Below are 24,476 nucleotides of genomic sequence, written 5' to 3'. Positions count from 1 at the left end.
TGGGAGGCAACCACAAATTCCTTTGATGTTACATTTTGACTTTTATCACATTGTTAGTTCAGGTTCCTATCATCTCTTGCTGGGACTGTTATATCCTCTTATTTGGTTTACCTGTTGCTGCCTTTATTCACAGTGCAGCTGGAGAGATACAATTAAAAGAAATGTCGTTCCCTTTCTTTATGTCCAATCACTAACTTTCTGTTACCTATGGAATAAAATCTCAAACTTCATAGTATGTTATAGATGTTTTTTTTAACATCTTCCTACCCTTCTAGCCTTTGGGCTTATCTCTAAAAAGTCCTTGAAGTTTTATTTTGTTGGTTGGTTTTTTGTTGTTGTTGTTGTTGTTTGTTTGTTTTTTGTTTTTTGTTGTTGTTGTTGTTTTGGTTTGGCTTGGTTTGGTTTGGTTCTTACATAAATAAACACCATGTTATTTCTTGCCTTCCCTTGAGTCTTGGCTGTTACTCTTGGTTGGAATGCCAGTACCTTTATCCATAGTCTTAATAATTAGCTAACATTTTTTTCATGATTCTTTATTCTCCAAGAATCTTTCTTTATAGCCCTAGACTAGGCATAGTGGCCTTCCTGTGTATTCCCAATATACTGTTCTTAACTGTTATATGCTTGCCATGTTAAATTGAAATAATCTCTTTTATGTTTGATTCCGATACAGTAGAATCGTAGCCAGAATCATGTATTTTTCAATCTTTGCGTGACGATGGCCTAACATGTGCTACCTGGCACATGGTAGCTTCCCATTTGAATTTATTGAGTGGAATTCTCAAGTTTCCTTTTTAAGATTTATTTCTTTTAGAGAGTGTGCGCGTGTACTTTGGTGGGAGAGAGAGACTTTATGCTTAGCATGGAAGCCTGACATGGGGCTCCGTTTCATGACCCTGAGATCATGACCTGAGCTCAAATCAAGAGTTGGACTCTTAACTGACTCTTTTTTTTTTTTTTTTTAAGATTTTATTTATTTTTTTGACAGAGAGAAAGAACACACAAGTAGGCAGAGTGACAGGCAGAGGGAGAGAGAAGCAGGCTCTTTGCTGAGCAAGGAGTCCGATGCGGGACTCGATCCTAGCACTCTAGGATCATAACCTGAGCCAAAGGCAGGTGTCCCTCTTATCTGACTCTTAACTCTTAACTGACTGAGCCACCCAGGTGCCCCAGTATTCCTTTACCAACCAACTCATATTAAATTTGGTCTTGCTCAAAAAAGATTTCACTCAGTAGTTTTTACTATGTGGATTTAAGGTCTAAGTAATCAGTGTATTTCCCAAAAGCATAAAATGTACTGAATAATAGGTTCAGTCCCAAAAGACAGATGCTATACTAATCAGCTAACCTCAGAAGAATAAATAAAGCATGACTGGCATTAATTTTTATTGAGATTTATGAACTCTTAATATTTTTTGAGTATCATTGTATAGAGCAATATCTTAATTTAGAAGTTCTGGTAAAATTTAATATTGCAATGCAATTTGAAAAGTTAAACATTTTTAATAGTAGCCATGAACAGATTTAGGTGATGGATTTTTTTAGTTTTCTCCTCCTATTTTCTTACTAGTAGGTGATTTTTAAAGTTTAGAATATTTAAGAATTTAGAATAAAGTAAGTTTTGCTCTTTTAACTTTTTTTAAAAACAAAGGTAGAAGCACATAGTCTTCTAAGATTTCTTATTTGTGACTATGTAGTGTGAGTGTCAAATAATTGGTGGGTATGATGTATTGAATCCTTGTTTCTTCTGGGCATGGATAGCATTTAAATTAAAAAGTGCACTTGGTAATACTTAAAATTTTAAATAAAAGTATTTTTTCAAAATTATTTTCACAGTAATATATACAAATTAGTTTTTCTTAGTTCTAAAATGGCTGGGTTTCAGCAAAATTACTGGGATAATGTTTTTGTCTTTCATGTGTATATGGAAATGACTACTTCCCATATGGAAAAAAGGAATTCAGTGCCCTGTTTTTACTAATTATAACCTATCCCTAATCATTGAAATTGTTTAATTTTTTAAAAAAGATTTTATTATTTATTTGACAGAAATCACAAGTAGGCAGAGAGGCACGCAGAGGGAGAAGGGGAAGCAGGCTCCCCGCTGAGCAGAGTCCGATGCAGGGCTTGATCCCAGGACCCTGAGATCATGACCTGAACTGAAGGCAGAGGCTTAACCCACTGAGCCACCCCGGCGCCCCTGAAATTGTTTTTTAATAAGTTACATAAAAAAGAATTCAGCATTGAGAAAGAATTCGATATTAACCTAAAGTATTTGTCAAAATCTTAGTGAAAGAAGGTAGTGTTAACAATTCTGTTTTCATTGTCTCCTAAACACTTTTTTCTTGTTTTCACCTCAGAATGTGTCTTCTCTATATCCGTATCATGGTTTTCATTTTATCTGCTTCACTATTTTATTATCATTGACATTTTTCTTTATTATAAAAACAGTTGAAGTGGAATAGACTACATAAGCTTGTGTGTGGGATCAAAGGAAATTTGTGAAGGGTGGGGGAGTTGGACTAGATCCTCTTTTAAGATTCCATTACCATTCTAAGGATTTTTGATTATAATTAGTTGGGTTTGCTGAGCTATAAAATAAGTATTCTTTATTGTATCAGTGGAAGTTTCTCCTTTTTATATATTAAAAGGGCTAGCATGAAGGTTTTTCTATATTAAGTCTTGATTGTATTGCTGATAAACTACATTTTATCACTTTTCCTCTCCCCTTCCGGTAAAGGAGAGGCAGGTATGTGTCAGTAATGAATGTCAGAAAGTGGAGATCAGTGAGTGCAGGTTGGGTGTTGTTGTTTTTTTTGTTTTTGTTTTGTTTTTTAAAGATTTTATTTATTCATTTGACAGAGATCACAAGTAGGCAGAAAAGCAGGCAGAGAGAGAGGAAGGGAAGCAGGCTCCCTGCTGAGCAGAGAGCCCAATACGGGGCTCAGTCCCAGGACCCTGGGATCATGACCTGAGCCGAAGGCAGAGGCTTTAACCCACTGAGCCACCCAGGCGCCCCGAGGTTGGGTGTTTTATTGGGGACTTTTTTCACTAGACTTCACACAAAAATTCTGGGTTTTATCCTATAACTATTTATTTACTTATTAAAAGCTTTTATTTTTTTCAAGATCTCTTTTGGGGGTGAGGGGCAGTAGGAGGGAGAGATATCCTCAGGTAGACTCCCTGCTGAGAGGAGAGCTCAGTGTGGGACTCATTTCCGGGACCCCAAGAGATGATGGCCTGAGCTGAAATCAAGAGTTGGATGCTTACCAACTGAGCCATCCAGGCACCCCTTAGTGAGAGAGAGAGCACATGGGTGTGCAGGGGTGTGCTGGGGAAGGGCAGAGGGAGAGAATCTCAAGCATACTCTGCTCTCAGCATGGAGCTGGTAATGGGGCTTGATCTTGCGAGCCAGAATCAAGAATTGATTGCTTAACCGACTGAGCCACCCAGCACCCCTACAACTGTTTATTTAAACCTAAGCAAGCATGTCATTCCTACTCTGTGTTTCTTTAGAAATATTGATAATGTTCTTATTTTTAGATCTATTGTGAAAATTAGTTAAATGTAACTTGAATGAAAATGCCCTGAATTAATTTTATTATATTGAAATATTAGTTGTAAATTATCTTAGTAGCACAGTAAAGGAGAAATCCTATATAATTGTTAAATTTTTTAATTATGTTCAACATAATGTAACTTAATGAATGTATTTATATGAATATTTAACAGAAGTGGTTGAAATGAGAAAAAAACCAATTTTCATTGTTCTTAAAGTGGTTCAATCTAGACAACCTTATTTACTGGGTATTTGTTCTTAGGACTCCCTCTAGTGTCTGTTTAAAAGCATCATTAGGTTAACGGGCTTAAGAATAATTACTATTCTGTAGAACAGATTTTAAGATACATAGAGGATCATACTTTTTTAAATTTTTTCTTTTCTCCTTTTTTTAAAAATTTTGTTTTTATATTTAATCTACTTTTTAATGGGGTCATGACAGGAATTGACTTTTATAATCTTGTATAATTTCAGCATTGCAGGGTTAAAATCTCCAGTTCTGTTACCACTTTCAGAGTGTCATTTTCCACCTGAAAATTATTAGGTCAAAAATTATTCTGACTTGAAATCACCCAGTACTTATTTATATACCTTGCTTTGATCATGAATAGATGTACCAAAATAACCAAATGGAAATTTCTTTGAAGAAATAGCATTTGCCTTTATATGGCAAACTCCTGGATACATATATAATATATTAAACAGAAACTAAAACAATAAGTAAAAGAGAATGTACTCCAATATTACTCAAATATATTATTTGAAAACTGAAAGGATATTTGAATACTGTTTACTTCCTGGGGATTATTTACATCTAATGGATTTAAGTAAGAATTGAACCCAGAGCTCAAATATTGTTACTGAATATTTATGAAAGTAATATATACTTGCATGGCTTATATCTAATATCTAGAAACTCTGGGATATTTACACATAGAAAAACACAAAAATACATTTGGATTTTGGTGACCAAAGGTGCCAGTATGGACAGATGAGTAGCAAAGTAAGTTCTGGGAAAAAGTTATTTGTTCAGCTTATGTAAGATTGTGTACATTGATTGTCCTTGCCTTTTGTGAGAAATAGTGTTCCTAGTTATGATATTGATGAAATAGTCAGGAAGAAGACATTATAAGAATCCTAAAAGTCTGATACATATTCAGTTGCCTAAGGAGAGATGTAAAGTGTTCTTATTCTTTATCAGTATTAGAGTTTCCAGTAGTCATAGTCCTTTCTGTTTATCTGTACACCTCAAGCCATTATATATACCCACATTTTAATACTTGTTATGTGTTTCAGGGTGTTGATGATGCCTTCTATACATTAGTTCGAGAAATTCGAAAACATAAAGAAAAGATGAGCAAAGATGGTAAAAAGAAGAAAAAGAAGTCAAAGACAAAGTGTATAATTATGTAAATACAATTTGTACTTTTTTCTTAAGGCATACTTAAGTAAAAGTGGTAATTTTTGTACATTACACTAAATTATTAGCATTTGTTTTAGCATTACCTAATTTTCTGCTCCATCCAAACTGTTAGCTTTTATCTTGAATGCTTATTTTAAAATGACAGTGGAAACTTTTTTTTCCTCTAAGTGCCAGTATTCCCTGAGTTTTGGTTTTTGAACTAGCAATGCCTGTGAAAAAGAAACTGAATACCTGAGATTTCTGTCTTGGGGTTTTTGGTGCATGCAGTTGATTACTTCCTATTTTTCTTACCAATTGTGAACTTTGGTGTGAAACAAATTAATGAAGCTTTTGAATCATCCCTATTCTGTGTTTTATCTAGTCATATACATGGATTAATTACTAATTATAACTTCAGTTGAGATTTCATGATGGGTTTTACTGAAACATTGAGGGAACATGAATTTATGGACTTCTTATAGATTCATCTTACAGGTATAATGTCCTATAGTTTCAGTCACCCTTAATGAATGTAAAGTTACACTGTTCACAAAGGTTTTCTCCATCTTTTCACTGCTATTTGTCATAGTCACACTCCCAAAAATACTATATTTTTTCTATAAAAAGGGAAAAAATGGAAAAAAAATACAAGGCAATGGAAAATATTAAAAGGCATTTACTTTCCATATTAGATAAATTCCTCTAATACTCTGAATAGCTTTTCCTATTAAGGCAGACCCAGTATGTAATGAGGATTATAGCAACCATTTGGGGGCTATATTTACATGCTACTAAATTTTTGTATTAATTGAAAAAATTTTAATGTGTATAAAAATTCCCATAGGAATTAAATAGAGTCTCCCTGTGTCAGATTGCTCTTTCTTAGCATAACGTTAAATCTTTTCTTGATCTTCGGTCTTAGAAAATAGTGACATTAAAGATTATTTGGGCCAATTAGCTTTGGTAGATGTTAAAGAGACCAAGGTTGCAAGGCCAGGCCTTGTGTGAACCTTTGAGCTTCATTAAGATTTCATGGTATGGACTGCATCCCTGTGGTCCCCAGTGTTGCCATGTGTTGGGTAGTGAAAAGTGAGAGCGAGGAGAGTTTGGATAAGATGCATCCTCACTATGTGGTAGTCCTACGGACATATCAGGAACATCATTTTTGTTTAAAAAAAAAAAAACCACAATAGAATTTTTTTTAAAGCATTATTTCAAATAAGATTTTGGGGTAGGGGATGGCAAGACTTTAATTTTTTTAAACAGTGATGTGAAAAAGTTTCCAAAGCTTTAGTATGGTTAGTTCTCAACACTGGCTTAAGTAATATTTCATACACACTTTACAAGTATGGTCCATATTTAAGAATAACTAATGCTTAAATAATAAATTAATAACAGTGATTCTTTCAGTGCATTTAAAATGCATTTTTAAATATCTGAAGTGAGATGGTGTGTTGAGGTGAAAATATCACTGGACTAGGAAGAAGGTGACTTAGATTCTAGTTACATGTCTTTTACAGCTTCAGTTTTGGGCAAATCACTTGCTATCCATTTCTTCATGTTAAAATAAGTCATCTCAAAGGCTATAGCTAGCATTACAACTATGTGATTTACATTCAGTTTACATAAGGATATATCTATTTGTCAGTGTCAGCACAATCTGTAACTTTTTACCTGTGTTTTACCTGTGTTCTAGCGCCAGTCTTAGACAAAGTTGTGCAAGAGGTGAAGTTTATTTTTGAGTTTCTGTTCTCCAGTAGCAGTACTCCTCTCCCATATTAGTGTCATCTTGCCTGCCTACCCTTCTATATGCCCCGTGACTTGATACTTTTTCTTTTAATACTTCTAATTCCCCTAACCTCAAAATTTATTGCTGCTTTAGATATCTCCATGAAGGCTTCCCATCAAGTCACATTAGTCAGGCTCAACATAACCTGACAGTTACTGAGGTAGGGTTTGACCTAATAGCTAATTTTCAGGTGGTAGCTATAGCAATTTAATTTTGATCCTTTGAACATCATCTCTTTGCTACCTGGTCCACTAATGACTAAATAGGAAAAGTAGGAATTTTCATACCTGCTATGAAAAGACAGACCTTATCCAGTAGAATTTAATAAATTCATAAATACTGAAGGATTTCCTTAGATAATCTAAAACTAGGACTAGCCCTGGAAACAGTGATACATTCCATTATTTTCGTAAGTAAAATCTTACAATGAAAAATACTTTAAAACTTAATATAAAGCTTACTTTTTACTGGAATTCATATGTCCACCCAATATTTGAGTGCCTATTGGATGCCAGGTACTACACAAGGCACTGGGGATATTACGGTATTTGCAGTGAGGGACATAATCCCTATCCTTAAGTAGTGCTGATATTTTAGAGAGCAGTCTGTAATATCTTAGTGAGGCATTTGGCACATGACCCAGAGATAATATAATGCATATATTAGTTTTGCAAAGAAGTGATATGGTCTCTAAGGTTTCTTCCAGTTCTAAAATAATTGTTTTGCTCTGATTCCAATAAAGCTGTTTAATCAAGCTACTTTATATAAATCACTTTCCTTCATTATTTTAAAGGAGTAAACTTAACTATAATGTTTTTTATTTGGGATAATTATGTGATTTTCTTGGGACAGTTGCAGTACACATTAAATCATGTCAGATGATAACATTAAAATTCCCAAGTGTGTAATATTCTAGTTGGTCTCTTTGTATCATAATTAAAATAGACTTAAATATTGAATTCAAAATAGTTTTATTTATCTGGGTATGAATAAACAGATGCCTGAACTAATTCACAGAAAAGGAAATAACTGTGTAAAAATCAGTCCAATTTCTGAAATGCTATGCTAAACTACATGTTTATGGAACATTATCTAGATAGGGTGTTAAGACTTTATATAGTACTTGCTCTTGTTTCTATACAAGAGAAAGAAATGGCCATACTTCAGGAATTGCAGTGCATAACTGAGGGATTTTTAGGACTCTTCAATTTTTTGATGTAGCTGGGCAGCTTTTTTAGGCAGTGGTAATTATCCTTTATTATGTGAATTTTGAATGGCTTGACAAAAGGTTTGTTTTTGTAGAGATTTTAAAAGGGGAGCGATAATCCTAGAAAGAAATATTATGTAATTATTACGGCCTTAAAGATAAGAACCCTTGGAGTTGAAAAAATTGCTAAAATTACATAGTTTTAGACATTAATTGTTTGTGGAAGAATGTAGCAGAAGTATGTAGTATAATTTGAGTGAATATTCCCAATTAGGAATTCTAGGTTCTATTTTAACTGAGTCACACTGCATAGGAATTTAGAACCTAACTTATAGGTTATCAAAATCTTTGCCACCATTGCACAATTTTGTCCTAATATATATAGAAACTTCGTGAGGCATGTTCAGTTGCAGTTTGCACAAGTTCATCTCATTTGTGTTCAGTGACTTTTTTCTTCTAATCATATTTTTCCAAACAATACACATTGTTTTTTGGTAGGCAATAAAAACTGTCATTTCCATTGTTAAAAAGTAATTTCTTGATAACTGTATTAATGGTTTTTAAAAAAGCCATCAGTTACTTTAAAACTGAATTTATATTTAATAACTTCTGTGTTAGTATTGGGTAGCATGAAATCTGCATTGAAAAATTGAACAGCATACAACTGGTAGCTGTAAATTCCTTCATAAAATGAAAATTATTTCTTCCTAAAGATATATTTACATCAGTTCTTGAAGAATATTCATTAACAAGATTAATAATTCTTTTAGTTTAATAGTTTTAAGTGCCTGTTTGGGATGATGATAGGCAATTTAGATGAATTTAGGAACAAAGTTCCTACTTGCAGAAATGTCCATTACAAAGGGTCCCCCTCCCCATAGTGCTAAATGGGTTATGTAATGTTTTATCCAGAAGTTTCCAATTCCACTGTCTTGTGTTTTCATGTTGAAAATACTTTTGCATTTTTCCTTTGAGTGCCAATTTCTTACTAGTACTATTTCTTAATGTAACATGTTTACCTGGAATGTATTTTAACTATTTTTGTATAGTGTAAACTGAAACATGCACATTTTGTACATTGTGCTTTTTTTTGTGGGACATATGCAGTGTGATCCAGTTGTTTTCCATCATTTGGTTGCGCTGACCTAGGAATGTTGGTCATATCAAACATTAAATTTAAAAATGACCACTCTTTTAATTAAAATTAACTTTTAAATGTTTATAGGAGTATGTGCTGTGAAGTGATCTGAAATTTGTAATATTTTTGTCATGAACTGTACTGCTCCTAATTATTGTAATGTAATAAAAATAGTTATGGTGACTATGATCGTGTGTACTTCTTGACAGAAATTTGAAACATTTGCCTCAAAGTTGATATGGAATCATTTATAAGCCACACTATATTAGTGAATCTTTTGCAGCTTATGTGTTAGATATATTCTTTATTATTTGTGAAAGGTGCTGTGAACATTATTTTATAGGTTTAAGTGTTTGCTTAAAACCATTTTAGATTTAGGTCCATTACTGTGTTAACTTATTTAGAAGTAGATGTAAAACAGATCTGCCTTTATGATGAAAGAACAGATTAACATTATTTATTACTTCTTATCAGTAAGGGTAATTGATACACAGGAGGTGATTTGTTTCAAGACTGAAAGGGAGCCAGCAGCAAAATTAGTAACGGAAGTTTTTTGTTTTTGTTTTATTTTTAACGATTATTTATTTATTTATTTGTGAGAGAGAGAGAGAGAGGGATCACAAGTAGGCAGAGAGAGGGGGGAAAGCAGGCTCCCCGCTGAGCAGAGAGCCTGACACGGGGCTCAATCCCAGGACCCAGAGATCACGACCTGTGCCGAAGGCAGAGGTTTAACCCACTGACCCACCCAGGCACCCCAATAACGGAAGTTATTAATAGGTATGTATATAATGCCAGTTACTGGCAGCCTACTTCAAGATCAGAAATAATCTTACTCCATACATATTATTTCTATAACTGCACTTAAATCATTACCATGTGCTATTTGTTTTGCAGTGAACCTTGAATGTGTGCTGTTAATGTGCCAAATATGTTAAAAAATAAGGTGGTACTCCTTCAATAGTTACAGGAAATTGGTGGTCAAGAAATTATTTAGCTTAGTTAAATGGATTAAATGTCATTCTTTTGTCAGTAAAATGGAGAAAGAGGCCTAAGAGTAATAGGTAAAAAAATTTAGTAAGTTGAAATTAAGTACATTCAAAATTGGGTACTCGTTAATTTTTAATTGGTAGTTGGCTATATTGCTGATTTTGTATAAAAATTAATAAAGGGTTGCTGATAAAGCTTTGTGAACCAAAGTTGCTTATTTTAGTTCATTAAGGCAGCTCAGGTATTTTTTACATAATGTGTACATCTTGCCATTTTAAGTTGCAGATACTGTTATATCTGGTGTACATAAAGAGCTGGCACTGAATTCCAGTCAAATTATAGTAATATAGATCAGTTAGTTTTGTTGGTATCTGAATAATAGCGTTGTTTCATCGCTCTGTATTTCCTAAGGAAGTATAAGGCTTCTAGCTCTTTCATTACAAATTCACCCCGTCCAATAAGTTCTTTGATCTTCTCTGGGTCCTTCACATCTTTGTTTTTTAGGAAAACATTCTTCAGACGCCTTTTAAAATAGTCTGCTCCTTTTGGATAGTCTCGTCCAAGATACAGCAGCTTAAAAAAGAAAGGTTAATATATTTCTAAACGATCTGTATCTCAGTAACATATGTATAAAACTGGCAACATAATTACTTACATTTTTATAAAGATTCAGTACTTCTCCTCTCAAAGAATTGGCCATTTTCATTTATTATGGAAAGTAGCCACTTTTATACATAACATACCTAAAGAAAAAGAAAAACCTTTGTAAATAACTGCACTGTAGCCCCCCAAAAGAATCAAAGATTTTACACATTGGGAAAAAATGGTAACTTTTTTTTTCATTCAATAAATACTTATTGAGCACTTAGGTTCCAAGTACTGGGACATAGCTATGAAATGTCAGGTAAAATACCTGCTCTCACAGAACTGACATCTCCTATGGGAGACATAATAAGCAAACAAGAGAATTATGAATTGTGTAAGTCCTATGAAGGAAAAGGTGTAATGAGAGAAAATGAATTGTCAAAGATAGTTATGTAGGTGTACCTTCTTATACAGAGGAGTTAATTAGATTTGAATCCCAGTTGCATAATGTTACACAGGTTACTTAACCTTTATGAGCTTCAGTTTCCTTACTGTTGAAAGGAAAACTGTCCATGTTGCTCTCAAGGCAAGACCAGACTCATTTGGAGGAAACTGTAAAGAGGCCTAGTCATATCTAGACTGGTGCTACCTTAAGAAAGGCTGAAGAGTAGAAGCTGAGTGTGGGAGTCAAGTCAGTTCACAGCTAAAGGTAGATGGGCAATAGGAGTGGTAAAGAGACCAGTGAACAACCCCTAAGCGAGTCCATGTGTGACAAGCAGGCAACATCCAGTGTAGTAAATTATGCTTTATGTGTGATTTGTTAGTGCTATTAGGGAAAGGTGGCTCCTTAAAGGCACCATGACAGTCTAAACATAAAAAATAATTCCCATTACTTGTTCCGGTTGTGGGGATTAAATCATAAAATTCCTAATACCGTAAGGATTTAGTTCATGATAGGCCCAGAGTAAATGTCTCTGTCTTGTATAAACTTCCTTAAAATTGTTATTCCTATTTTCCCAATGACCTAAGAAAACTGCTTCTCTTCTCTCAGCTGCTTCTCTCCTGATAGCACATCTGTCAGCGCCATAGGCTTGGACCTCCCAGCTTCTAGAACTGTGTGAGAAATAAATTTTGCTGTTTATAAAAAAAAAAAAAAAAAAAAAAAAAAAAAAAAAACTTAGACTTTGTCCTTTATTGACAATTATTTTTGAAATTGTTTTGAATTTATTGAAATGTTTTGAAATTATTTTGAAATAATCTCAATCTTGCAGAAAAGTTGCAACATATTTCCTGAACAAGAATTTAAGGAATATACTTAAGAATTTGAGAATTGAGAATAAGTTGCTAACGTGATAAACAATCAGTGTGAATACTTTGCAGTGCCATCCAACAGAAATATAATCCAAGAAACCTATATAATAATACATTTTCTAGTAGCCCATATTAAAAAATAAAAAAAATTTAATATATTTTGTTCATATCCAAAATATTATTTCAATGTGTTATGTTAGCTACATTTCAAGTGCTTATAAGTATCAGTGGCTTAGGTGCCACCATACTGGGGAGCACAGCTTCAGAGTATAGTTTCTGTGAACAATGACATTTTCCTATAAAACAGTACAACCATCAGAATCAGGAAGCTAACACTACTACATTACTACATGAAATCCACAACCCCTTCATGTTTTGGCAATCATCCCAAAGATGCCCTTTATAGCAGAAAGTTCAATCCAAGATTACACGTTGCATTTAGTTTTCATGTCTCTTTAGCCTTCAGTCTAAAACAATTCCTCAAGTTTCCTGGTCTTTCATGAACTCCATACTTGCGAAGATCACAGGCCATTTATTTTGTAGAATTGCTGGAGACTACCACAGATGTTTCAAGTGCTCAGAAATAACAGAGTAGCCTGGGAAGGGAAGCAAGGGACTGGAGAACAGGAAGGGATCAAAAGGCAGGAGGAAATCCTTGGGGATAATGGAGATGTTTATTATTGTGATTGTGATGATAGTTTTATAACTGTAAACACATCTCAAATTTATCAGGTCGATTTGTACTTTAACCTACTGTATGTCAATGATACCTCAGTAAAACTTTTGATAAAAACTGGTGTAAATGTGCTGGCAAAATGTTAAGAGGAGGGCTGGTAGACAGTGAGGTACACATGGAGATAGAGATCTAAACCACAAGGCTGCTAGTTAGTGGTCAGGGTAGGTGGTTCAACCAGCCACCAGTCAAGCTGCATAAAACCGGTATGCCTCTCTGGGGTGGGAACCCTGGTTGTAAACGCTTATTTTAAATTTTTTAAAAATATACTTGAAAGACTCCTACTTCCAGGATGGTAGCTAAATGAAGTCCTTTTCATTTCTTGCTGAAGTTAATCATTAAGTCTGATTCTCTGACTTCTCTTTCTTAAGGGGGGAAAAATCACATGTGAACAAATATTATTTCCATTCTATTCCTAATTCCCCACTTTACTAGTAGTTTTAAAGCTAATTCACATAGCAAACATACAGTGTAGCAGCACAATTCTTTCTTTTTTGAGCTTTCTTGCAATTTTCTGTTATTCTCCAAATTGCTTTTTCTGCTTTTGTCTGGATTGCTTCTGAGCTTTCTTCCCAAATCTTTTTTTATTTTTTTCCCATTTTTACAAGTGGAGCCGTTTAAAAAAAAAAAAAAAAAAAGCTTTTTAGAAGATTTGTATACATGGTTGCAACTTAATAGACTCTGAGCTTCAGTTAGGATGATCAGAGTGTACCCTTTGTTGGGGAACGTTTGCAGTCAGTCATTCCTCCTGGGCTGATCAGACTCGCCAGAGAAGAAACTTCCAGTCTGCTGAGAATTTGCCTATTCAATCTTAAGAAATGGAAGAAAAATAGGGGCCTTACATTCAGCATTACGTACACCAAATTTAATTTCTGTTTTCAGTATGGTTCTCATGTACTTAATATACCTGAGGACACCCCAATGCAGAGAATAGTATTATTTGGTCAGAAATATATCTCCATGCTTCTCTGGAGTGAGAGGTACAGTTCCTCTGGAGGTGTTTTTCAAATAGCTTTTACTTAATCTCTTTGATTTACTTCATTCTTCATTTCCAATTCCACTGACCCTGTTCCAGTGCCTTTTGAGAATTATGCAGTATAAACCGGGCTTCTGGTGTGTTGAGTCACACTCATTCATCTGGTCTGCAGCTTCTAAAATTTTACTGTTGTCATTTCTCTTCTCACATTTTAAAATTTATTTTTATATCCCTTCACTGACGATCAGTGGAGTTTTGAAAGAGAATGAAATTAGTAGGGTACATTTAATTTATTTTCTATTAACCTAATTTCCATTTTAAAACTTTGTTGTTCTTGTTTGCTGAGAGCCAGTTTCCAGCATGGTTTAATCTTATTGAAGAATGGCTCCTAAGAATCACATGCTTTAAAAATGATTCTAAATCTACGCAGACATACATTCAAATTGCAAATTATAGCCTGTTTAATCTTATGGCAAAGAACACAGTTTTAACTCAAAATTTATAATATGTAAAAGCTTAAATTGTCCTTTTAAGCTATTGCTTGTTTTTATAAACTGTACATAATAAAGGATTTACCCAGCAAAAAATGTAGCTGGTTTGACTAGGGTAAAATTGTCCTGATCTTTGATATGTTAATGTATAGAAATTAAGGCAGTTTGGTTTATGTTGACCTTCAGGCATTTAAGTTCTTTTTTTTTTTTTTTAAAGACTATTTATTTATTTGACAGATAGAGAGGGAACACAAGCAGAGGGAGTGGGAGAGGGAGAAACAGGCTTCCCAATAAACAGGGAGCCCAATGCAGGGCTCCATCCCAGAACCCTGGGATCATGACCTGAGCAGAAGATCGATGCTTAATGACTGGCCACCCGGACACCCCCACGCATTTAAGTTTATTAGCCCTTGGGAGAAAAAGGTCTCCTTGGGCTCACCTGCTGAAGTTAAAAGTGCAGCAGGGAAGGCCACATGGGTGGCTCAGTGGGTTAAGCCTCTGCCTTTGGCTCCGGTCATGATCTCAGGGTCCTGGGACAGAGCCTCACATCAGGCTCTGCTCAGCGGGGAGCCTGCTCCCCCTGCCCCCCCCCCCCCGGCTTCTCTGCCTACTTGTGATCTCTGTCAAATAAATAAAATCTAAAAAAAAAAAAAAAAAAAAAAAGTGTAGCAGGGATCTGGGGCTTCTCCTTAACCGTACATGAAGTCATGGAGGTTACTGCTTTTTGTACAGAGCCAAGCTATTAGGGACTGAGAGGAGCCCTCTATCATTCTGAAAATGTGTGTGGTGGGCAAGGGGAAGGAGGTAAAATCCCCACTGACAGCTTTTTTCCCAAAGACTATGGGCTGAGGAGTTTAGACTTAACCAACTCCAGTCCTGGGTTAACTAAGACTTGTCATTTTACTGGTGACCAAAGCTGCTGTTACTCAAGTCTTCCTCGTGAAGACTTGGCAATAAAAGCTGAAGGAAAATGGGCAAAGAAAGGCGGTGTAATGTTCCTATTTATTGGCTTCTGGTAGATTTTGACTTCAAACAGCTGATACACATTTCCCCAAACCAGTTAAGCCCTAAAATCTTCACATTAAAAGACTCTTTTAACACCAGCTCCAAAGGATATGTCATCAGAGAGGTAGGTGGCAAAAGACTTTTGCCCCCTGACTGGCATTTGGCTTGATGGAGGCATACCTAGGAGCCAGATTATAGAAGGGAGTTGAAAAGCGCTGGCTCCATGTTCAGAATGCTTGGATACTATGCCTGTCGGAAGGCGAAGAGAGAACAGGAAATCACCCTTACGCCTAGGCAGCTTGCAGGAGAAGTACTAGAGGAGAGCCGAACTGTGTATTTTTACAGCACGGTCTAGTGTGTTCTCACACATCCCTAGCACTTCTCCTTCCTCAGAGGGAGGTGTCCTAGAGCGAGAACTTCAATGTCTTCTCCCCTAGAGGCCTATCGTTTCAAGGTAATGTGGGATTCCCATTAATACCACTGCATGCCCATCAATCCTGGCTGAGCGGACTGAGGTTTTACACCATAAACATTATTAGTGTGAAACACTAAATCAAAAAACTTCCATACCAGATGGGTTCAGAACTCTGTATGAAGTCGACATTAAGATTTTTTTTTTTTTTTCTTGCTACCCAGGATTTGGGGATGCAATGTAATAATTGACAATCTGGATTTCTATCACAAGACTAGCTCCGTAATCCTTACCCACTACTATTTAATGCATTTAGTCAGTACAGCTGGGAGAGAACCTTGTAAAACTAGAATTCAGAGATAAGAAATGGTGCCAATGATTTTAAAGTATTCGATGTTTTGTCAAGCTAAAACAGGAACATTAAATCACAGAATTGAGAAGGTGGAAGGAGCTTAATTGCTTAATTTCTTCTAGTTTTTCTGCTGGTCTTAATTGCCAGCGTTTCTTCACGTGGGGAGGAGACAAATTGTGAAGGTTGCGCTATCCGGCTAGCAGTTAGCCTGTGACCTTGGTCTTAATGAGTCTTACTGGGCCCCAGCGACCTTCAGCTGCAGGAAATCCTTTCTCCAGGAATCGTTTCAAGTCATTTCCAGTCCTTGTTTCGAGCTGCTCTTGGGAAAAACGGCACACACATAACTTGCACAGAAAGTAAACCGAACCGTGTGCAGAGAGAAGAATCCAGAGGTCCTTAATTTCAAAATAACTAACCCTCTTGGAACCACCGCTTTCTCTTAAATTGCCCATTGAGCCCCGTCCCCAAGCGGGCCTACGCGGTGGTGGCCCAGGCAGCCCACCCTGGTGCCAGTCACGTCACCCAGTCCCGTAACCCGCGTCTCCCTTCCCTCTGGAAACCCCTCACACGAAGATTCGCCCCAACACGCTCCCAGGGAGGAAGACAGACTGTCAACGTCAGAAGACGTTCCGAAACCCTACGCCACACCCGGTGGTCCCCGCCCAGACCGTACTTCATCACCTCCAGACCCCCGGATCTGGAAGACAGAATAAAACGTCCCAGCGCCTGCACTCACGCACTTTTCGGCATTCCACAGCCGTAAAGCCCTCCGACCGCTTCGACTCCCGGGTCTGTCAACAGCGACGCGGGGCGGGTGTTGGTGCTAGGCAGCCAGTCAGAGGAGGGGGCGGGGCGCCTCACGGAAGAACCCCAGCGCGACTGCGCGGACCCGAATGCGAGGAGGTGCGCTCCTCCCTTAGGCGCAAGTGGGCGGGGCTTGTCGTCCCGACAACCCGGGAGCGTTCGTCCACACACTCTGAGCTCGGATTTGGTGGACCACCGCGGCACGGAGTCTGTGCTGGCTGCAGAATGGTGAGCAGGGCAAGTGGGGGCCCCAGGTGAAGGAGCCAGCAGCGATTCACTCGTGTAAAAATGATGTGTAGGAGCCTGACATATTTTAGAGGGGAGCGGGTGGATTTCAGAAAGAACCCTTACCGCGGTGGGAAATCGGCCTTCTGGTCCGTGGCCTTGCGGTCCGGGAGCTCAGGGACAGACGGGAGTCACAAACCACTTTCTGCAAACGGGGGATGGCCAGTGCGATCAAATGGTGTCCTAATCGCGCACTGTTGATAGGTTTAAGAATTGGCCTCAACCTGGTAATTTCCAAGAACGATAGACCTTTCCATTAAATGGCTTTTTTCATTGGCAGGTTGGCGAAAATGTGTTTTTGTGCTTCCTCGGTAGTTAATTAAAAGCTGTTGTAATTTATTCTGCTTTGAAAAGTCATTTTATGTGGTCTTTTGTGGAAATATGAATTGTTTTGTGAGCCAAATTACTCAGCTTGCCTCGAATTTTTAAAATATAATAAAGCTGCTTGCTTTGTTTTAATGCACTCTTCAGCCCTTTTGTCTTTTTCCGGAACACAGACCAACCTGCCCCATGAGATGATCTCTGTTCCCATTTTCTTTTCTTTTCTTTTTTTTTAAGATTTTATTTATTTGACAGACAGAGATCACAAGTAGGCAGAGAGGCTAGCAGAGAGAGATGGGGTAAGCAGGCTCCTCACTGAGCAGAGAGCCCGATGCGATGCGGGGCTCAATCTCAGGACCCTGGGATCATGACCTGAGCTGAAGGCAGAGGCTTAACCCACTGAGCCACCCAGATGCCCCTCTGCTCCCATTTTCTTAATGTGACTTCCCTCTTTTGTGGTTTAAACCAAAGGAAGTAGAAAATGTATTTAATTATTTAATTCATTAAGGGGAAATACAGAGTGTATTCTTTGTGTCTGACACTAGGCTAGAAGTTGAGGATCTAAGTGAATATTACACCCCCTCCCTGCTATGGGAGACAGGCTAAACTAATAAGAATACAGATTTTTTACTGTAACAGTTGAAATGTCTGCAGTGGAGTAAGACTAAGTTGGAAATGATAAAATTGGGGTGGGAAAGGGCACAGAAAGGGAAAAGCAATGCTTTTCAAACTGTATTTTAAAGTATGACTGAGTTTACCAGAATTGATGGAGAATGTTCATGTCAGGAAGAATAGGAAGTAAATGGACTTTTAGCCTAAAAACTGCTGATAAATTGAGGGAACAATAAGCCTCTATTTATTTTTCACTGGAACTTAAATTTCATCTTATGCTTCTAGCAATGTTTATCAAAATGTCCCTGAATGTCTACTACATCTGGATTGCTGTTAGGTTGCAAATTCTAGGAACAGACTGGACACCAAACAAACCTACAGTATTAGTTTCCTAGGGCTGCCAAGTAACAAAGTAAACTAAGTGGCTTAAACAGTAGAAACTTACTGTTTCGCCATTCTAGTGGCTGATAAATCCAAGATCAAGAAGGTGTTTTCGAGGGCTCTGCTCCCTCTGCAGGTGCTAGGGAGCGATCTGTTCAGACCTCTTTCCTAGCTTCTGGTAGTTCCTTGGCTTGTGGCAACATTCCCCCCTTCTTTATGTGGTGGTCTTTCTGTGTGCATGTTTGTGTCCAAATTTCTCCTTTTTATAAGGACACCAGTCGTTTTGGAGTAGAGGTCATTCTGTTCCATTATTATCTCATCTTAATTTAACTAATTACATCAGTAACAACTCTAGTTCCAAATAAGGTAAAATTTGGAGGTACTGGGGGACAGAACGGGGATACAGTTCAATGCTTAATATCTACTGAATTGTGGTGGAGGGGGGAAGTGCCACAGGAATATGCATTTTTTTAACAAGCCCTCTGAACTTTGAGAACCACAGTTGACTCTTGAATAATGCTGGTCCACTTTGAACTGTAGGAATCTACTTATAGGCAGGTTTTTTGAATAAATAAAGTACAGGACTGTTAATGTATTCTTTTTATTATTTTTCTTAGTATTTCTTTTCTCAAGCTTATTTTATTTCAAGAATATAGTATATAATACATATACAAAAATATGCATTAACTGTTTATGTTATCAGTAAGTCTTCTAGTCAACAATAGGCTATTAATAGTTAAGTTTTTGGGGGGAGTCATAAGTTATATGTGGATTTTTGCCTGCATGGGAGTCAGGACCCCAACCCCCACATCGTACAAGGGTCAACTGTACCGTATTACATGATGCTCTTTTTATGTTTTGCAGGAGGCGTTAGGATAAGTACTAATCCCAAACCTACTTCACATAAGAAGCACTAGTGAGATAATAATTTGCCTATCTTAAAATATGACTTGAGAACAGGAACAATACTGTTTGCATATTTTTGTTTTATAGCACTTTTTTCAAGATGGGAGTATAATAATAAAAATAGAACCCAACTGTAAAAATTATACGAGAGCGAAGTCTCTACGATTCCTCTTTATATCATCTCCATTGTCCCAGAGCATCCTGTGTGTAAATCGTTAATTAATATTTGCTGAATGAATTAATGAAATATATGTACTTTCAAGAAGATAAAATCTGCTTCATGTCACTTTCAACATTTATATTTAACACAGTAATCTTGTAGTTTGAACCAGTAATTTTTCCTGGAAAAGTCTTCAGAGGTGGAATGTGTATAATCTTACAGTCACATGATCTCCTACAGAGTCCTTATCAGATATCTAATGGACACATGAGCCTAATCAAGAAATTACAAGTAGTGTTAACTGAAAAACACATGTAATGAGAAAGCTAATGGTAAATACTTATTGCAATATTGTGCTTTCCAAATTAATTTCCAAAGAATAGATCTGCTTTAAGATTCATTGCTTGAACAGAATCTTTTTATCATAGCTTTGCCTGCTTTAAATTAACTGATTCTTTTTTCTATAAAATCAGCAGTCTAATTTTACAGAAAGATTATTTATTTATGAGCTCATTTCCACACTTTCAAACTTGATATCATTGCCTATATTTAGTCAATCACTGTTCCTTGGAACCCTTTAGACCAGTATCTCCCTGACTGCTGCTCTGCCTTGTGGTAGGTCATTTCATTACAGATGGATCACTGAGTAACTGTCATAAGAAAGAGTGTAGGATTTTAAAAATTATAATTTTAAAAAGATGCTTCAGTGGGTGAACTATTTTTTTTTCCCTAGACCTGCTTGTAGATTTGTCTAAATTCTTTTTTAAAAGACTTTATTTTGAGATCATTTTAGATTTACATGAAAGTTGAAAAGGTGATGCAGAGAGTTTCCTATGGTTTTTACCCGATACTCTTAATTTTCACATTTTATATAATATTGGTGCTTTTGTTAAAAATATCTGAGTTTTAAAATTTGTCATTCCTCTTGTTTTCCCAACTTTCAGGGTCCCAAAGCAAAAAAGGTAGGTAGAAATTATTTTCTCAAAATAGTTTTATAAGCACTGACATTGTATGACTAGAACTTTTAAATATTTTTCTAGTTAGTTTTATTATAGATTATAATAGAATTTACTAAGCTTACTTTTTAGATATTAATGCTATTTAAATCATGGGTAATCCTTTACAATACAGGACATCCTTCAAATTTGACATAAAAAGATACTTCTGGTTTCAAGTCTTTAATTTTTACTTGTACCTAGATTCAAGGTTTTTTATTAGTTGTTCTCTAGAAAACGTTAGATTAGGAACCCCTTTTCTTTATTCTAGACAAACACAAAAATTTAATTACAAGACCTTAAGAGTGGACCCTAAGGTAATACATCTTTAAATGGATTGCATAGTAATGCATACTTGATGTTCTTTTATACTTTGTAGAAATTTGAATTGAATAAAGGATGTCTAGAATGCCTTCTTTTCTTTTTCACTTAGTAGATTTATACCTTAAAGCAGAGATTATAATCTCTTAACTGGCAAGCCAGGTTTAGTCCCTAACAATATTTTGTTTGACCTGAAAAGTTTTTTCATTAGTTGCCAAATTATTTTCATACAAAAATGTGATTCCCATCTATTCTTAAAAAAGGGGAAATCTACGATAACATTGGGCCTATAGTCCTGTAAGGCAGCAGTTGGCTAGACTGAGTAGCAGCCCCTCCCTTTAGAAATGCATAAACTCTTTTTTCTTTTTTTTTTTTTTTTTAAGATTTTATTTATTTATTTGAGAGAGAGACAGTGAGAGAGAACATGAGCGAGGAGAAGGTCAGAGGGAGAAGCAGACTCCCCATGGAGCTGGGAGCCCGATGTGGGACTCGATCCCGGGACTCCAGGATCATGAACTGAGCCGAAGGCAGTCGTCCAACCAACTGAGCCACCCAGGCGCCCCTAAACTCTTTTTTCAAGTTTGCCATGACCAGACTCCCTACTTTATTTACCTTCCTGATCCCAGTAGGGATTTGGGGGTGGGGGGAGGCCTGGGTGGCTCAGTGGGTTAAAGCCTCTGCCTTCGGCTCAGGTCATGATCTCAGGGTCCTGGGATCAAGCCCCGCATCGGGCTCTCTGCTCAACAGGGAGCCTGCTTCCCCCCCACCACCACCCTCCCTGCCTCTCTGTCTACTTGTGATCTCTGTCAAATAAATAAAATCTTTAAAAAATCAAATAGGGATTTGGGTTTGGAATGCTTGATTTAAGGCATATTTCTTAAGGTCACTTCTCTGTAAAATTTTCTACCATTCTTTCTTCCATAATAAGTTGTGCTGTGTTCTCATAGCAACATTCATTTGTTCATACCTCAGTTATAACCCTTATATCATTTTAGTGTAATAATTTATAATTGTGAGCTGTCTGAGTCAGGAACATGTCACATTAATTTTTATGTTCATAGCATTTAGCGCAGTGCCTGGCACATAGTAGAAATTCAGTCAATTATTTGTCTAATGAATATGTGAAACCCATTTACCCTGCCAACATTTAAAAACATCTGGGCCCTTGACCATTTAAAGGAAATGCTTGTTTAAATGTGCATGCAATATTTATACAATTAAACATTTCTTTAAGAGATGCTTTTGAGTGCCTTCTGTGTTTGCTTCTCTCAGCCATTTGTACCCACTACCAACCTGAAACTATTTGAAGGGCTGTGGATGTAACTGAACAAATTTTATGAAGGTTCTGGACACATTCTCATGGAAGTATTGTGGAGGATTAGAATTATTTGTATGTGGGTCTGTGATAGTTTATTGGTTTGTATGGATTTTCATTTTTGGTTTTAGATAGTGAAATCTTAGATACATTGTTTTCAATGTGAAAACTCACTGTTTTAAGTGACTTTGGTGCTTAATTGTGTGAGCATGGGTGCTAAATAAATATTCCTGGATTATTTTGTTCAGAGTGTTGTATCCCTGAGAGAATGGTGATAGGAAGCCTATGAAATTTGAGATCAAACATAAGGAATAAATCACTCACTTTTAATTTATTCCATTCTTAAAGATTGTGGCTTGGGGATTGAGTCTGTAAGGGAATATATAGTAGAGTTAGAAAAGCATTGAAACATATATTTTATTCTTTCTGAAGAAAGAAAGAAAATCTCACAGATTTTTTTTAAAAGATTTTATTTATTTATTTGACAGACGGAAATCACAAGTAGGCAGAGAAGCAGGCAGAGAGAGAGAGGAGGAAGCAGGCTCCCCGCTGAGTGGAGAGCCCGATGCGGGACTCGATCCCAGGACCCTGGGATCATGACCTGAGCTGAAGGCAGAGGCTTTTTTTTTTAAGATTTCATTTATTTATTTGACAGACAGATTGTAAGTAGGCAGAGAGGCAGGCAGAGAGAGAGGAGGAAGCAGGCTCCCCGCTGAGCAGAGAGCCCGATGCGGGGCTCGATCCCAGGACCCTGGGATCATGACCCGAGCCGAAGGCAGCGGCTTAACCACTGAGCCACCCAGGCGCCCCTGTCACAGATATTTTTTTTTTTTAAAGATTTTATTTATTTATTTGACAGAGAGAAATTACAAGTACACTGAGAGGCAGGCAGAGAGAGAGAGAAGGAAGCAGGCTCCCTGCCGAGCAGAGAGCCCGATGTGGGACTCGATCCCAGGACCCTGAGATCATGACCTGAGCCGAAGGCAGCGGCTTAACCCACTGAGCCACCCAGGCGCCCTGTCACAGATATTTTTTAAGGGAAAAGTAATAAATGCACATGGTACAAAATTAAAATAGCATAAAAATGGAAAATTTCCTATTACTCAAGACTGGGAGAACTACTGCATATCTTTTCATAAATTGTTTAGGCTTTAAAAAGTACACATACATCCCTTTCCTCCCCACAGATGGGAGCATTCTGCACCTTCCCTTTATCATTTTAATGATATTATATTTCATTAATTCTAGGATACTCAGCTTTTTATACTTTAACATTACTAAAATTGAGATGTGTCTTATAGTCAATATCATCTTAACAATCATCGTCATCCTGGATTGACATCCACTTCTTCTAGAGAGGATGTTTGCTTCTGTCAGTCACACAGGTTTACTCATATGTGATGCTACTGTAAAGTGTCTGCTTGAGAGTTTTTGGATCAGTCTAATGGTATCAGTCAAACTGCAAATCCACATGAGCTGACTTGTGGATTAAATTTTCAAGACTTTTTTTCTTCTTTCTATTCCTTTTTAGGATTAAGATCTACAGGTTTTCTTGCTGTGTTTTTCTGTTATGGGTTCACTTCTCATTAGTTATGTATCCAGCTTTATGCAGGCATCTCCTTTGAGACTCCCATCTTGGGCATTCCCTTTCTTGGTAGTAATAATTTAAAGGTACTTCTTACATCTGATGGCATCATAGATTGAATAGAAGAAGTATGTTTTGGATCTTTTAGTTTCAGCATGATGAGATCGTGTCACTTCTTTTTACAGCTGCATCATGTTTCATTGAAAGTATGTATTACGATTTTTTATGTTGTCCCTCTTTTTTGCTACCACAAACAAGGTAAGAATGAAGATCATTGTATATAAATCCTTGCAGATTAAGGGACGAATACTTATTTCATTGATTTAGCAGTGTTCTAGATATTAAGAGAACAGTAGCAAGACACAGTCTTGATCTCCTGAAACTTACATTATTTCTTTATGTATACATATTTCTTTGTCTTACATTATTTCTTCATTTTTATATTCATTTATATTCATTTAATTTATACAAATTTCTTTATCTTACATTATTTCTTCTTCTGAAACTTACATTATTTCTTTATCCACTTTATTGAGATATAATTGACATATAACATTGTATAAGTTTAAGGTATACAGTGTAACAATTTGACATACTTATATATTATGAAGTGATTACCAAACAAAATGTTAATTACACATCTATCATCTCACATAATTACCTTTATGTGTATGTGTGGTAAAAACATTGATGATGAACTTAGTAATTCTTAAGTATACAATACAGTATTGTTAAGTGTAGTCAGCATTCTGTACAGTAGATCTTCAGGACTTACTCATCTTGTAAATGGAAGTTTATACTCTTTAACAAATATTTGCCCATTTCCCCCAAGCCCTAGCCACAA

The 24,476-nt window shown here is 36.5% G+C and overlaps 3 protein-coding genes across 20 annotated transcripts in view; 2 read left to right on the top strand and 1 right to left on the bottom strand.

The window, feature by feature from the left end:
- Positions 1-9,284, top strand: part of KRAS (KRAS proto-oncogene, GTPase) — a 39,074-nt gene extending 29,790 nt beyond the window's left edge. For all 3 annotated transcript variants that reach the window (XM_059185794.1, XM_059185792.1, XM_059185793.1), the window contains one exon: positions 4,856-9,284. Coding sequence is in view for 1 of the 3 variants with exons in the window: in XM_059185793.1 (XP_059041776.1) it covers positions 4,856-4,972 (117 nt within the window). In the remaining 2 variants the exon portion in view is untranslated. The remainder of the gene's footprint in view (positions 1-4,855) is intronic.
- Positions 9,285-10,196: 912 nt separating this feature from the next.
- Positions 10,197-16,836, bottom strand: ETFRF1 (electron transfer flavoprotein regulatory factor 1). 10 transcript variants are annotated; one of them, XM_059185802.1, is made up of 5 exons: positions 16,688-16,792; positions 16,184-16,261; positions 15,364-15,432; positions 10,738-10,825; positions 10,197-10,655 (listed from the first exon to the last, which is right to left on the bottom strand). In XM_059185802.1, exons 4-5 carry the CDS (start codon positions 10,786-10,788, stop codon positions 10,434-10,436), a joined length of 273 nt encoding a protein of 90 aa, XP_059041785.1. In that variant the 5' UTR covers positions 10,789-10,825; positions 15,364-15,432; positions 16,184-16,261; positions 16,688-16,792; the 3' UTR covers positions 10,197-10,433. The 10 variants fall into 10 exon arrangements, with proteins under 10 accessions (XP_059041785.1, XP_059041786.1, XP_059041781.1 ...); XM_059185803.1 differs by having other exon boundaries at positions 16,184-16,266; positions 16,688-16,782; XM_059185798.1 differs by having other exon boundaries at positions 15,364-16,261.
- Positions 16,837-16,856: 20 nt separating this feature from the next.
- The window catches only part of DNAI7 (dynein axonemal intermediate chain 7), a 65,052-nt gene continuing 57,432 nt past the window's right edge, over positions 16,857-24,476 (top strand). Inside the window, exons 1-2 of one of the 7 annotated variants that reach the window (XM_059185782.1) lie at positions 16,860-16,979; positions 20,361-20,378. In XM_059185782.1, coding sequence (XP_059041765.1) covers positions 16,977-16,979; positions 20,361-20,378 — 21 coding nt within the window. In that variant the 5' untranslated portion in view covers positions 16,860-16,976. Of the gene's footprint in view, positions 16,980-20,360; positions 20,379-23,627; positions 23,891-24,476 lie in introns of those variants that run through there. The other 6 variants (XM_059185783.1, XM_059185784.1, XM_059185781.1 and 3 more) reach the window with 6 other exon arrangements.

Source organism: Mustela lutreola, chromosome 8, assembly GCF_030435805.1.
Source record: "Mustela lutreola isolate mMusLut2 chromosome 8, mMusLut2.pri, whole genome shotgun sequence".
NCBI classification, from domain to species: Eukaryota; Metazoa; Chordata; class Mammalia; order Carnivora; family Mustelidae; genus Mustela; species Mustela lutreola.
The sequence above is the reverse complement of the archived record's forward strand: the minus strand, read 5'-3'. Positions and strand labels throughout refer to the sequence as shown.